The sequence below is a fragment of the Heptranchias perlo genome, chromosome 29 (assembly GCF_035084215.1).
Source record: "Heptranchias perlo isolate sHepPer1 chromosome 29, sHepPer1.hap1, whole genome shotgun sequence".
NCBI classification, from domain to species: Eukaryota; Metazoa; Chordata; class Chondrichthyes; order Hexanchiformes; family Hexanchidae; genus Heptranchias; species Heptranchias perlo.
Genome location: NC_090353.1, coordinates 36,014,147 through 36,030,261, shown reverse-complemented (window position 1 = coordinate 36,030,261; position 16,115 = coordinate 36,014,147). Strand labels below are relative to the sequence as shown.

Genomic DNA, 16,115 nt, shown 5'->3' with positions numbered 1-16,115 from the left:
ACTGCGTTAAAGGCGCTATATAAATGCAAGTTGTTGTTGTTGAGTGAAATGGGAGCTCTAATACTTTTGTTTGCCTTCAGGTGAGAGAGAAACTTTACAGAGCTCTCCCTTTCCAAACGTTTATGCCCTGCACCCCCACCCATTACCCAGCTCTCTGAGGACAGTCTATTAATGTTACAAACCATCTGCAGTCTTTAAGCAAGTCTTACTTTTTCAACTCTTGGTCGAGTGGGCAGCACTCTCTCGCCCCTGAGTCAGAAGGTGGTGGCTTCAAGTCCCACTCCAGAGATTGAGCATATAATCCAGGCCGACACTCCCAGTGCTGAATTGAGGGAGTGCTGCATTGTCGGAGGTGCCGTCTTTCGGATGAGACGTTAAACCGAGGCCCTGTCTGCCCTCTCAGGTGGATATAAAAAGATCCCATGGCCACTATTTCGAAGAAGAGAAGGGGAGTTCTCCCCGGTGACCTGGCCAATATTTATCCCTCAACCAACATCACCAAAAAACAGACGATCTGGTCATTATCTCATTTGTGGGATCTTGCTGTGCGCAAATTGGCTGCCACGTTTCCTACATAACAACAGTGACTACACTTCAAAAAATACTTCATTGTCTGTAAATCCCCTTTGGGGCGTCCTGAGATTATGAAAGGTGATGTATAAATGCAAGTTCTTTCTTCTTAAGAGAAACAAGAGAGGATCTATTTTCTCGAGTGAACAAAATCAACAAAAGCAAATTTTATTTAATTAATTTTTTTTTAATAAAACGCGATTCTGCATTCAGGTCTTGAAATATAAATACTATTTCAACAACATCATCAACATGCATTTATATAGCGCCTCTAGCATTGTGAAACGTCCCAAGGCGATTATCAAACAAAATTTGACACCGAGCCACGTAAGGAGATATTAGGACAGGTGACCAAAAGCCACATCAAAGAGGTGGGTTTTATAAGAACATAAGAAATAGGAGCAGGAGTAGGCCAATCGGCCCCTCGAGCCTGCTCCGCCATTCAATAAGATCATGGCTGATCTGATCCTAACCTCAAATCTAAATTCATGCCCAATTTCCTGCCCGCTCCCCGTAACCCCTAATTCCCTTTACTTCTAGGAAACTGTCGATTTCTGTTTTAAATTTATTTAATGATGTAGCTTCCACAGCTTCCTGGGGCAGCAAATTCCACAGACCTACTACCCTCTGAGTGAAGAAGTTTCTCCTCATCTCAGTTTTGAAAGAGCAGCCCCTTATTCTAAGATTATGCCCCCTAGTTCTAGTTTCACCCATCCTTGGGAACATCCTTACCGCATCCACCCGATCAAGCCCCTTCACAATCTTATATGTTTCAATAAGATCACCTCTCATTCTTCTGAACTCCAATGAGTAGAGTCCCAATCTACTCAACCTCTCCTCATATGTCCGCCCCCTCATCCCTGGGATTAACCTTCTTTGTACTGCCTCGAGAGCAAGTATGGAGCGTCTTAAAGAAGGAGACAGAGGTAGAGAGGTGGAGAGGTTTAGAGAGGTGGAGAGGTTTAGGGAGGGAATTCCAGAGCTTAGGGTCTAGGGAGCTGAAGGCACGGCCGCCAATGGTGGGGCAATGAGAATCGGAGATGGATGAGAGGCCAGAATTGGAGGAGTGCAGAGATCTCGGAGGGTTGTAGAGCTGGAGGAGGTCACAGAGATAGGGAGAGGTGAGGCCATGGAGGGATTTGAAAACCAGGATGAAAATTTAAAAATCGAGGCTGCCAGACCGGGAACCGATGTAGGTCAGCGAAATAGTGCCACTCGATAATTTAGAAATTTTATAACACTGAACAAAAGGACAGTTGTCCTCAAAGTAGTTTATAAATTGCTGAGTTTCGGCTGTGAAATTGCAGGAGTTCAGCGGATAGTTTTCGGCATTAAACGGTTTAAGCTGCTTAATCTGCAACAGGCCCAGGTGGACACCTGCCCGCCCGCCTGCCCCACCTCCCCCCACTGTCCAGGGTCCGAGGGGGACAGTACAAAGGGCTCACTGAAGACTTGATTGAGTGGGTGGGGCGAGGTTTTGGTGGTGCTGCTCACGGCAGTCGGCAGTTTCCCTTTCCAGGGCCTTGAACAGCCGCTTGCGGAAGAGGCAAAAAAAAGTTCCAAACACCACCAAACTTGTCAGAAGGACGTAAAGGCCCAGGGTGACAGCTTGCTGTTCAGCCTTCACCGTAACTGCGAAGAGAAAGAATTCATTAATCAAACGCCACACAGTAACCAGGGGAACACTTAATACGTTACCCACACTGGCTGGGGGAATGTTTAATATGTTACTCACACTGACAGGGGAATGTTAAATATGTTACTCACACTGACTGGGGGAATGTTAAATATGTTACTCACACTGGCTGGGGGAATGTTAAATACGTTACTCACACTGGCTGGGGGAATGTTAAATACGTTACTCACACTGGCTGGGGGAATGTTAAATACGTTACTCACACTGGCTGGGGGAATGTTTAATACGTTACTCATACAGACTGGGGGAATGTTAAATACGTTACTCACACTGGCTGGGGGAATGTTAAATACGTTACTCACACTGGCTGGGGGAATGTTTAATACGTTACTCATACAGACTGGGGGAATGTTTAATACGTTACTCATACAGACTGGGGGAATGTTTAATACGTTACTCACAGTGACCAGATGTGGTTACGTGATAAGCTTTACCCTTGTCTGCTGGTTGGACCAGCAGTGATTGGCAACTCGATTGCCAACCAAGAGCTGGGCTGGCAGTGACGGGGTGCCCAAAGCCAGGGGGCGAGGGGAGTGAGGATGGGAAATAGCCCCAGGGTCTAGGGTTGCCAAGTCTGGTTGGACCTGGAGGTTCGGTCACGTGACACTTGATCACATGACATTCGCTGTGGTCTGCACACGTGTGTCTGCCTCTGGAGTTTCGTTGGATTATTTTACGGCTGCTTAATGGTTTGTGGAGATTCCACAGGCACAAATTCCCTTCTCGGTTTCATTCCTGTTCTTGCGAAAGAAAAGGACTTTGCAGAGTCGCACTGGACTGTCCTGGCCACATGTCCCCGGACTGTGAGATTTTCTTTCTAAGGGGTTGTCTAGACATTCAAACAAACACAGAAACTGCTGGAAACACTCCTCAGAGCTCTGGATGGGCGCGTTCCCGAAATATCGACTTTTGCTCTTTGCAGGCGTGACCCAGGAAACCCGGAAGTACTTTTCTCCCGGGTCGCCAGCGGAAGCAGCGTTCCGGGAGATGGAGGATCCGCTCTGGGGAGGTCAGAGGTCCACTCTGGGAAGGTCTGGGGTCCGCTCCAGGGGTCTCCTGTGCAATCACGTCCAGTAAGCACCACCAACGTACAAGGTAGGGGTTGCCAACTTTGGTTGGAGATATTCCTGGAGATTTCATCACATGATGTCCCACCTCTAACCACCCCGCCCCCACAACTCCTGCCATTGGTCGCCCAAAATGTCCATCATCACGGTGCCCCGCCTTCCCATGGCCAATCGGACAGTGGACACACTCTTTGTTACTCAAATGGACGATTGTTGATTGTCAGTCAAATGGCCCCCATCTCCAACATTTTTATAATTAAAAAAAGGGTGTACAGAAAATGAATAAACACACTTTTTTTAATGCCCCTATAATTTTTCTCCCTGGGTGTTGCTTGCAGCAGTGTCCTGGAGATTAATCTTTAATTCCTGGAGACTCCAGGACAATCCTGGAGAGTTGGCAACCCCCTCGTACAAGGAGCATTCCTCAGGTGCGAAATGTCCTTGTGAGAAGTCAAGAGCAGGAACTGATCGATTCCAATTGTTAAAGGATATTTTAATAAGACCATATTACCGCTCGTGAAATTTCAATAAAGTGTCCAACGACCAACTCCTCTCTCTGTCTCCATCTACCTCCAGAGACTTGAGCACATAATCCAGGCTCCCGCTGCTGCACTGTCTGCACATCTTTTGGATGAAACGTTAAACTGAGGCCCCGTCTGCCCTCTCAGATGAACGTAAAAGATCCCACGGCCACTATTCAAAGAACAGCAGCAGAGTTCTCCCCGTGCCCTGGGCCAATATTTATCCCTCAAAAAACATCACTAAAAACAGATTATCTCATTGCTGTTTGTGGGATCTTGCTGTGCACAAATTGGCTGCCGCGTTTCCTACATTACACAGCGACTATGCTTCAAAAGTACTTCAATGGCTGTAAAGCACTTCGGGACGTCCTGAGGTGAGAGGCGCCATATAAATGCAAGTCTCATTTTTTTTTAAACCTTTTCTCTATTTAATTGTGGTCAATTCCACTGCGAACTTTCCAAATCCCCCACCCTACACACCCCTACACAAATCCCCACCCTACACACCCCTACACAAATCCCCACCCTACACACCCCTACACAAATCCCCCATCCTACACACCCCTACACAAATCCCCACCCTACACACCCCTACACAAATCCCCATCCTACACACCCCTACACAAATCCCCAACCTACACACCCCTACACAAATCCCCATCCTACACACCCCTACACAAATCCCCCATCCCACACACCCCTACACAAATCCCCAACCTACACACCCCTACACAAATCCCCATCCCACACACCCCTACACAAATCCCCATCCCACACACCCCTACACAAATCCCCATCCCACACACCCCTACACAAATCCCCAACCTACACACCCCTACACAAATCCCCATCCCACACACCCCTACACAAATCCCCATCCCACACACCCCTACACAAATCCCCATCCTACACAAATCCCCATCCCACACACCCCTACACAAATCCCCATCCCACACACCCCTACACAAATCCCCATCCCACACACCCCTACACAAATCCCCATCCCACACACCCCTACACAAATCCCCATCCCACACACCCCTACACAAATCCCCATCCCACACACCCCTACACAAATCCCCATCCTACACAAATCCCCATCCCACACACCCCTACACAAATCCCCATCCCACACACCCCTACACAAATCCCCATCCCACACACCCCTACACAAATCCCCATCCCACACACCCCTACACAAATCCCCATCCCACACACCCCTACACAAATCCCCATCCCACACACTCTCCCTCCCCCCTTCATCTTCACTGTTTGAAATCAAGATTCATCGAATCATCTCCTACACTAACCCATTCTTCCCCAAGTCGTTGCTCCTATTTTCTATGTTTCTATTAATGCTAAAGGGATCAAGGGATATGGGGAAAAAAGCGGGAACAGGGTACTGAGTCAGCCATGATCATTTTGAATGGCGGAGCAGGCCCAAAGGGCCGAATGGCCTCCTCTTGCTCCTATTTTCTATGTTTCTATGTTTAAAACTAAGTGCTCTCCTCCCTCATTCTCCCTCTTCCTGTGGTCTGCGGGCTTTTAAAACCCCATCTTCATGTCCCCTAACCACTGAGCTGCTGTCCTACCAAGGCCAACCTTAGACTTTGCTGCCCACATGATCTCCGGCCTTCATTTGGGTTTCTCAATTAAAAAAAAAGCATTACTGACAGAGAGTCTATCGAGAAAGAGACAAGACTTACCAGATACATCGACCCGAGTCTGCAGCCGAACTTCACCTATTTTATTCCCCACAACACACTCGTAAATCCCTTGGTCGTCGGGTCTCAGAGAATCGATTCTCAGCTCCGACCTGCCCCTTGAGCCGGAAACGTTCCATCTCCGCTGCTCACTGGGGTCCATTTTCCCCCAGGTTATGTTGGGTTCAGGATTGGCGTCTCCGCTGCAGGTGATGGTCAGTGATTCGCTCTGCCTGGCGCTGGCTGCTCCGTCTATGGTGACATTCCGGGGGCTGTCTGGAAAACAGGAAGTAAACTTGAGCTCATCCAAAACTCTGCTGCCCTGTATCCTAACTCCAAGTACCAAGTCCCATTCACCCATCACCCCCTGTGCTCGCTGACCTACATTGGCTCCCAGTCCGGGAACGCCTCAATTTTAAAATTCTCATCCTTGTTTTCAAATCCCTCCATGGCCCTCGCCCCTCCCTATCTCTGTAACCTCCTCCAGCTCTACAACCCTCCGAGATCTCTGCGCTCCTCCAATTCTGGCCTCTTGCACATCCCCGATTTTAATCACTCCACCGTTGGCGGCCGTGCCTTCAGCTGCCTAGACCCTAAGCTCTGGAATTCCCTCCCTAAACCTCTCCACCTCTCTCTCCTCCTTTAAGACGCTCCTTAAAACCTACCTCTTTGACCAAGCTTTTGTTCACCTGTCCTAATATCTCCTTTTTTGGCTTAGTGTCAAATTTTGATTGACAATCAACTGCTGTGAAGCACCTTGGGACATTTTACTACGTTAAAGGCGCTATATAAATGCAAGTTGTTGCTGTAGTTTGTTGTTGTTAAGTGAAGAATTGGTGAGAATGACCGAAGGTGAGGAGCCCCAGAGGAACATGACATCACGGCCACGAGGGAATCACCGACTAGGGAAAACACTCCTTAAAATCTAAACCCTGCTCGAAGTGTCGGGCAGCAATGTAGGACGGGATCCGTGGGGGAAATGGTCTGACCAAGTGTGCCCCCCCCCACTGCCCCCCACCAACTGCCCCCCACCGAGCTTCCCGTGACGGGAGCAACTGTCAGGAATTGGGGGGCAGAGGTCAGAGCAACAGATTAAAGCTATCAAAATTTTTCGTCCCAATCGTAAGCCGAGTCCGGTCCTGCCCTCACTTCCTCCCCATTCCATCCTCACTCACTCCCTCCCCACTCCATCCTGCCCTCACTCCCTCCCCACTCCATCCTCACTCACTCCCTCCCCACTCCATCCTGCCCTCACTCCCTCCCCACTCCATCCTGCCCTCACTCCCTCCCCACTCCATCCTCACTCACTCCATCCCCACTCCATCCTCACTCACTCCCTCCCCACTCCATCCTCACTCACTCCCTCCCCACTCCATCCTCACTCACTCCATCCCCACTCCATCCTGCCCTCACTCCATCCCCACTCCATCCTGCCCTCACTCCATCCTCATTCCCTCACTCAATCCTGCCCCCAGTCCATCCTGCTCCCACTCCCTCCCACCCTCACTCACTCCCTCCCCTCCATCCCTCCCAACTCCATCTTGCCCTCACTCGCTCCTCCCTCCCTCCCCACTCCATACCCGTTCACTCTTCTCTGCATCCTCATACACACCCTACTCTATCCTTAGTCACTTCACATTCATTTTTTCATTCACCCTTCACTCACTCCCAGTCACTCCCCATTCACCCTTCACTCACTCCCCATTCACCCTTCACTCACTCCCCGTCACGCCCCATTCACCCTTCACTCACTCCCCGTCACGCCCCATTCACTCTTCACTCACTCCCCGTCACGCCCCATTCACTCTTCACTCACTCCCCGTCACGCCCCATTCACCCTTCACTCACTCCCCGTCACACCCCATTCACCCTTCACTCACTCCCCGATACACCCCATTCACTCTTCACTCACTCCCCGTCACGCCCCATTCACCCTTCACTCACTCCCCGTCACACCCCATTCACCCTTCACTCACTCCCCGATACACCCCATTCACTCTTCACTCACTCCCCGTCACGCCCCATTCACTCTTCACTCACTCTTCCTTCACACTTCGCTCCTCATTTACCCATCACTCACTCCTCACTCCCCTTTCGCTCCTCCCTCACTCCACACATACATTTTTCAGCAGGGGTAACTGGTCAGTGATTAAGGGTGTGACCCCCCCTGGTCGATTTGCTTCCCCCCCCAAGCTGAGAATTGGTGAGACCAACTGAGCCCCAATCAGGTTGACAAACTCCATACAGACCGGGCAAGGACCGGTGCCTCCTGGTCTGTGTGACTGACTTACTCACCAGGTCACTTCTGCTTTTAGCAGTTTGTGTGGTTTATTTTCCTCACATTATTATTGCATATTACACAAAGTTGCAGACTGGAAACGGCGAGTCTGAGGTTAGGGTTCCAAGAGCTGATCACTCTTAGTCACTTGGCGACAGAAAAACATATGTTGATTCTGTTTCCATCGTTCTGTCCTCACTCCCGAGTCAGTCCTACTTTGCTCCCCACCCACTCCTCACTCGCTGCCCGTTCACTACTCCCTCGCTCCCCAGTTACTCTTCACTTTGCTCCCCACCCACTCCCCATTTATTCCTCACTCACTCGCTGCCACCTCAGTCTCCGGAAGGTTCTAATATTCTTTTTTTCTCAGCAACTGGAGAGATTTCAGCCTTTAGCGAGCGTTCAGTGTGGAACATCACCACCTGGTGTCAGAAACAGGAAATGCTGGAATTGCACTGCAGGCCCGACGGTGTAAAGACAAGTTAATGATCCTGGGATTTGATCGAGTAAATAAGGAGTAACTGTTTCCACTGACAGGAGGGTCGGTAACCAGAGGATACAGATTTAAGATAATTGGCAAAAGAGAGGGGAGAAGAGGAGAATTTTTTTTTTACGCAGCGAGTTGTTATGATCTGGAATGCACTGCCTGAAAGGGCGGTGGAAACAGATTCAATAATAACTTGAAGGGGGAGAAAATTTGCAGGGCTATGGGGAAAGAGCAGGGGGAGTGGGACTAATTGGATAGCTCTTTCAAAGAGCTGGCACAGGAAGGATGGGCCGAATAGCCTCCTTCTTGCTCTGATTCTAAGTGTCCTTACTGCAGATGACAGAGCTCTGTGCCACTGACCCAGATATTCGATGCAATAGTTGGAGAATGATCTGATCTCCTTGTCATGCCTTCTTTCACCCCGTGCCTCTTCTCCCATGAAATGGTGATGGCATAAAAAAGGCAATCTTACCTTAAGCAACGACCAAAAATGGCTGCCAATATTTCTCCCCCCCCCCACCTATTGATCTTTTCATTAAAAGTTCAGAAATATGGAGGGGAAAAGTCTCAGAAAATACACACGACACAAAAAATGTATCGTAAACATTTGCAAAAGCCAAACCTTCCGAAAGCTGTTAAAGAACTTTTGCCCCCGGGGAACTTCCCTTGCAAACGTTCCAAATGGACGCACAAATCCCGGCGAATTGCTCATTTAAATAGTTTTGCATCAAATTTGAGCCTTTAATGAGTTTCACGCAGTTTCAAAAGGGAATTGGATAAATAATTGAAAAGAAGAAATTTGCAGGGCTATGGAGAAAGAGCAGGGGGGAGTGGGACTAATTGGACAGCTCTTTCAAAGGGCTGGCACAGACACGATGGGCCAAATTGCCTCCTACTGTGCTGTAAGATTATGATTCTATGTAGAAACTTTTCATCAGAACTGTGTGACTGCAACACATTCCTATCTGTGTTTAACACGCTCCAGCCTGTGTTATCCTGTGTGTAACACACACTGTCCTGCATTTACAAAGCCCCTTTATGACCCTGGGACGTATATAAGAGTTACTCACATTCGACATCAACCCAAGTTTGTAGCCGAACTTCACCCATTTTATTCCCCACAACACACTCGTAAATCCCTTTGTCGTCAGGTCTCAGAGAATCGATTCTCAGCTCCGACCTGCCCCTTGAGCCGGAAATGTTCCATCCCCTCTGCTCGCTGGGGTCCGTTTTCCCCCAGGATATGTTGGGTTCAGGGTTGGCGTCTCCGCTGCAAGTGATCGTCAGCGACTCGCCTTCTCGTCCAGTTTTTACTGAACCTGTTATCGAGGGCGTTTGGGGACCGTCTGTAAAATGAAACGTAAAATTCTCAGTCAGTACGTGACTAGGGGTCGCCAACCCTCCAGGATTGCCCTGGAGTCTCCTGGAATTAAAGATCAATCTCCAGGACACTGCTGGGAGCAAAAACCCAGGGAGAAAAATCATAGGGACATTAAAAAAATTGTGCGTTCTTTTTATTTTCTTTCATTTATTAGTTATAAAAATATTGGAGATGGGGGGACAAAGGCTGTTTGACCGGGTGGAGCGATTGGGGACTGGAGGATATGTGATGAAACCTCCAGGAATTCTTCCAACCGGAGATGGCAACCCTAAGTACTTGGTGGGGACAATTCAATAAAAAGACACTTCAATTATCGATTCTGTTTAGTTATATTGGCTACAAAGGGAAGCTCTTGATCCATCAATCTGACAGGGTCATATAAACAGGAGTCGGCCATTTGGCCCTTTGACCCTGGTCTGCCATTTTGTGGAAGGCAGATCTGTTCCATCCTAATTCCTGGGGCTTTTCCATAACCCACAATATCCTTTCCTTCAAAGGAAATCCCTGTTTCCCTTTCAGAGACATCGACTGATTCTACATCTACGATACAGCGGCCCAGATATTGGATCGAGCAGTGCCCGTCCTTCAGGCCGATAAGGGAGGGCTGAAGGGTCCAATATGGGGTGCTGCGCGTGTTCATTACGCGCTGGGAGTGTGCCGCAAGTCATATTGGTTAACGCATCCCAGAGGCACAACTTTCAAAAGGGAATTGGATAAATACTTGAAAAGGCAAACATTTGCAGGGCTATGGGGAAAGAGCAGAGGGGAGTGGGACCAACTGGATAGCTCTTACAAAGAGCCGGCACGGGCACGATGGGCCGAATGGCCTCCTTCTGTGCTGTAAGATGCTATGAAATATCTTCTAAAAATTGTAGAGACACTCACACCAAACTTCGACTGAGCTCTGGCGTTCGGTGCTGTTTCCGCCACTGCTGTTTCCGCCACTGCTGATATCACAGATATAAAATCCTCCGTCCTGGGATTGCAGCTCATTAATATTCAGCGTTGAACGCCCGTTCTCACGGGTGATGTTCCAGTGGGCCGGGGTCCTGGTGTCTGGGCCGGACTTTCTCCAGGTGATTGTGGGTACAGGGCTACCGTCTGCACCGCAGGAGATTGACAGGGGATCTCCTGCTCGGCCCACGGTGCGTGTTGGTTCTATCCAGATGTTGTGGAGCTCCGCTGCAAGAGTATTTAACAAAGAGACTATTTCAACAGGGAGAAGTCAAAGAGAAACGTTACAACGTAAAACAAAAACAAGACAAGTTCTCAGAGGAGCTTAATGTCAAATGGAAGTCATAGAGTCATAGAGTCATAGAGTTATACAGCACGGATAGAGGCCCTTCGGCCCATCGTGTCCGCGCCGGCCATCAAGCCCTGTCTAATCTAATCCCATATTCCAGCATTTGGTCCGTAGCCTTGTATTCCCTTGCCTTGTTAGTCCCTCCAAAGTGCATCACCTCGCACTTTTCCGGGTTAAATTCCATTTGCCACTGTTCCGCCCATCTGACTAACCCATCTATATCGTCCTGCAGACTGAGGCTATCCTCCTCGCTATTTACCACCCTACCAATCTTTGTATCATCAGCGAACTTACTGATCATACCTTTTACATTCATATCCAAGTCGTTAATGTAGACCACAAACAGCAAGGGACCCAGCACCGATCCCTGTGGTACCCCACTGGCCACAGGCTTCCAGTCACAAAAACAACTTTCGACCATCACCCTCTGCCTTCTGCCACTAAGCCAGTTTTGTATCCAAAGTGCCAAGGCACCCTGGATTCCATGGGCTCGTACCTTCTTGACCAGTCTCCTGTGGGGGACTTTATCGAAGGCCTTACTGAAATCCATGTATACCACATCCACTGCGTTACCCTCATCCACACGCCTAGTCACCCCCTCAAAAAATTCAATCAAATTAGTCAGACATGATCTTCCCTTGACAAAGCCATGTTGACTATCCCTGATTAATCCTTGCTTCTCCAAGTGGAGACTAATTTTGTCCTTCAGAATTTTTTCCAATAATTTTCCTACCACTGATGTTAGGCTCACTGGCCTGTAGTTCCCCAGTTTTTCCCTACTCCCCTTCTTGAATAATGGTACTACATTAGCGGTTCTCCAGTCCTCTGGCACATCCCCTGTGGCCAGAGAGGTTCTGAATATATGTGTTAGAGCCCCCGCAATCTCCTCCTTTGCCTCACACAGTAGCCTGGGATACATTTCGTCCGGGCCTGGGGATTTATCCATTTTTAGGCCTGCTAAAACCGCCAATACCTCCTCCCGCTCGATGTTAATATGTTCGAGTATATCACAGTCCCCCTGCCGTATTTCTATGTCTACATCGTCCTTCTCCATAGTGAAAACAGATGCAAAAAATTCATTTAGAACCCCTCCTACATCTGCCGGCTCCACACACAGATTGCCATTTTTGTCCCTAATGGGCCCTATTTTTTCCCTAGTCATCCTCTTACCCTTAATATACTTATAAAACATCTTAGGATTTTCCTTTATTTTGCTCACCAGTGTTATTTCATGGCCCCTCCTTGATCTCCTAATTTATTTTTTAAGTATCCTCCTGCACTTTTTGTACTCCTCTAGGGCTTCCTCCGTCTTTAGCCTTTTGTATCTGCCAAAAGCCCTCCTTTTTTTCCTAATCCATTTTCGTATATCCCCTTTAGAAACATGGAGTCTCATTAACTGGACCCATTTTAAAGAGGGAGTCTCACCATCAGGAGCCCCTTTCAAAGAGGGAGTTTCACCGTCAGGACCCCTTTTACAAAGCCTGTTGTTCTCAGTAAAGTAACGAGGAATACCAAGATCGTGTAATTTACAACAGTTGCACAATAAAGTTATTTTTATTGGAAGCATCCCAAAGCAGGCCACGTCCTTTTACATGCTGACATGCCAACTCTCCCAATGCTGGTCGAGGGTCTATCGCAGGAGTCGGTATTCCGTCGTCTGTAGGCTACCAACTTTATCTGTAATTCCCTCATTGGATAGTGACAAAAAAGTGCCACCAGAGATGATTATTGAGGTGGGATTGAGCCAGGCGCAGGATCCAGTGAGAGCAGGCAACAAATGGGAGCGTTTTTCATTCCTTAACACTAACCTTCCTCACATTGATTAGCAATAAAAATATTCACCCCAAAAAAAATTTATACGAAAGAGCAGAAATATTTTATTATATTCTTCAAATTTTATATTTAAATTCTTCCACCTTATCAAGTCAATCTTTCAAAGCATTTCACGCAATGAATTACTTTTGGAGAGCAGTCACTATTGTATTTTCTGGCTCTCTTTTTTTCACTCTTAGCATCTGAGTTAATTTTCTATTGCTTTCCCTTTCATGGCTGTCAGGTTTTGTATTTGCATCTTATGTTAAAGAAGTTATGTTAAACTTGTATAGAACCTTGGTTAGACCACACTTGGAGTATTGTGCACAGTTCTGGTCTCCATATCATAAAAAGGATATAGAGACACTGGAGAAGGTGCAGAAACGATTTACAAGGATGATACCAGAACGGAGAGGTTATAATTATCAGGAAAGGCTGGGGCTCTTAAATTATGATGTGGTTTGATAGGGTAGACGTAGAGAAGATGTTTCCACTTGTGGGGGAGTCGAGAACTAGGGGCCATAAATATAAGATAGTCACTAATAAATCCAATAGGGAATTCAGGAGAAAATTCTTTACCCAGAGAGTGGTGAGAATGTGGAACTCACTACCACAAGGAGTAGTTGAGGTGAATAATGTGGATACATGAGCGAGAAAGGAATAGAAGGATATGCTGAAAGGGTTAAATAAAGTATGGTGGGAGGAGGCTCGTGTGGAGCATAATTGCCGGCATAGACCAGTTGGGCCCAATGGCCTGTTTCTGTGCTGTAAATTCTATGTAATCTTATAACCGGGAGAAGGGTTTTTTATACAGCGGCAATACCAAAAATATAAAAGGGATCAACTGGCATGAAGAGAGGGTTTTAATAAGGAATAATGCTGAAGTATAACAATCCCATGTGCATTATAACAAAATCACTACCTGCTTATAGTGAAAAGTGAATGATATTTTTCCATTGTTTAGCCTAGGGTACTTAGATAAGTGAGATTTGTGATAGACTGGAAAAGCTGGGATTGTTCTCCTTGGAGCAGAGAAGATTAAAGGGAGATTTAATGGAGGTGTTCAAAATAATGAAAGGTTTCGATAGAGTAAATAAGGAGAAACTTTTTCCACTGGCGGAGGATCAGTAACCTAAGGACACAAATTTAAAATAATTGACAAAAGTGCCAGGGGGAAGACGTGGAGAAATTTTTTTTACACAGTGAGTTGTGATTATCTGGAATGCGCTGCCTGAGAGGGCGGTGGAAGCAGATTCAATAATAACTTTCAAAAGGGAATTGGATAAATACTTGAAAAGGAGGTGTGGGGAAAGAGCAGGGGGGAATGGGACTAACTGGATAGCTCGTCCATAGATCCGGCACGGGCACGATGGGATGAATGGCCTCCTTCTGTGCTGTAAGATGCTATGAAATATTTTGTAAAAGTTGTAGAGACACTCACACCAAACTTCGACTGAGCTCTGGCGTTCGGTGCTGTTTCCGCCACTGCTGATATCACAGATATAAAATCCTCCGTCCTGGGATCGCAGCTCATTAATATTCAGCGTTGAACGCCCGTTCTCACGGGTGATGTTCCAGTGGGCCAGAGTCCCGGTGCCTGGGCCGGACTTTCTCCAGGTGATTGTGGGTACAGGGCTACCGTCTGCACCGCAGGAGATTGACAGGGGATCTCCTGCTCGGCCCACGGTGCGTGTTGGCTCTATCCAGATGTTGTGGAGCCCAGCTGCAAGAGTATTTAACAAAGAGACTATTTCAACAGGGAGAAATCAAAGAGAAACGTTACAACATAAAACGTCTCACTACCTGGACCACTTTAAAGTCACCTGACTATCTGGAACCCTTTTAAAAGAGGGAGGTCTCTCCATCAGGACCCCTTTTAAAGAGGTAGTTTCACTATCAAGATCCCTTTTAAGAGGGAGTTTCACCATCAGTGACCCCTTTTACAAAGCTTGTTGTTCTCAGTAAAGTAACAGAGAGATACTGGGAATCCCAAGATCGTGATTACTGATAGTTGCACCATAAAGTTACTTTTACTGGAAGTGTTCCAGAGTAGGTCATATCCTTCATTCTCCGGCCTTCTAAATGCTGACACGGCAACTCTCCCAACACTAGTCGAGTGTCTTTCATCGCATTACATCAAAACTACAGCACAGAAACAGGCCATTCGGCCCAACTGGTCTATGTCGGCATTTATGCTCCACACGAGCCTCCTCCCTACTTAATCTCACCCTATCAACATTTCCTTCTAATCCTTTCTCCCTCATGTGTTTATCTAGCTTCCCCTTAAATGCATCTGTACTATTCGCCTCAACTACTCCTTGTTGTAGCGAGTTCCACATTCTAACCACTCTCTGAGTAAAGAAGTTTCTCCCGAATTCCCTATTGGATTTATTAGTGACTATTTTATATTTTGCAGGTTCAGCATGCAATCAGAAAGTCAAATGGTATGTTAGCCCTTATTGGAAGGGAGTTGGAGTATAGGAGTAAGGAAGTCTTGCTGCAATTATATAGGGCTTTGGTGAGACCACACCTGGAGTACTGTGTACAGTTTTGGTCTCCTTACCTAAGGAAGGATATACGTGCCTTAGAGGGGATGCAACAAAGGTTCACTCGATTGATTCCTGGGATGAGAGGGTTGTCCAAGAGGAGAGATTAAGTAGAATGGGCCTATAATCTCTGGAGTTCAGAAGAATGAGAGGTGATCTCATTGAAATGTATAAAATTCTGACAGTGCCTGACAGGGTAGATGCTGTTTCCCCTGGCTGGAGGGTTTAGAACTAGGGGTCATAGTCACAAGATAAAGGGGTCGGCCATTTAGGACTGAGATGAGGAAAAATTTCTTCACTCAGTGGGTTGTGAATCTTTGGAATTCTCTACCCCAGAGGGCAGTGGATGCCGAGTCATTGAGTATATTCAAGATTGAGATCGACAGATTTTTGGACACTAAGGGAATCAAGGGATATGGGGATACGGCGGGAAAGAAGAGTTGAGGTAGAATCCGTGATCTGATTGAATGGCGTAGCAGGCTTGATGGGTCATAAACTCTACTCCTGCTCCTGTTTCTTATGTTCTTATTTATGATCTCTAGTTTTGGACTCCCCACCCCCCCACCCCCACCCCCCCCCACCAACCCCCAACCCCCCCACCCACCAACCCCTCCCACCCACCCCACACCAACCCCTCCCACCCACCCCACCCGCCCCCCCCCCCCACCCACCCCACCCGCCCCCCCCCCCCTCCACCCACCTCAACAGCTTTTTGGGGGGAGAGAGTTCCAGATTCCCACTCCCCTTTGTG

General features: G+C 47.6%; 1 protein-coding gene across 3 annotated transcripts in view; it reads right to left on the bottom strand.

The window, feature by feature from the left end:
- Positions 1-736: 736 nt before the first annotated feature.
- Positions 737-16,115, bottom strand: part of LOC137299631 (vascular cell adhesion protein 1-like) — a 22,663-nt gene continuing 7,284 nt past the window's right edge. The window contains exons 4-8 of one of the 3 annotated variants that reach the window (XM_067968533.1): positions 14,260-14,541; positions 10,589-10,885; positions 9,393-9,668; positions 5,561-5,833; positions 737-2,202 (exon numbers count right to left, since the gene is read on the bottom strand). In XM_067968533.1, the coding sequence (XP_067824634.1) occupies positions 2,012-2,202; positions 5,561-5,833; positions 9,393-9,668; positions 10,589-10,885; positions 14,260-14,541 (1,319 nt within the window). In that variant the 3' untranslated portion in view covers positions 737-2,011. The remainder of the gene's footprint in view (positions 2,203-5,560; positions 5,834-9,392; positions 9,669-10,588; positions 10,886-14,259; positions 14,542-16,115) is intronic. The other 2 variants (XM_067968534.1, XM_067968535.1) reach the window with 2 other exon arrangements.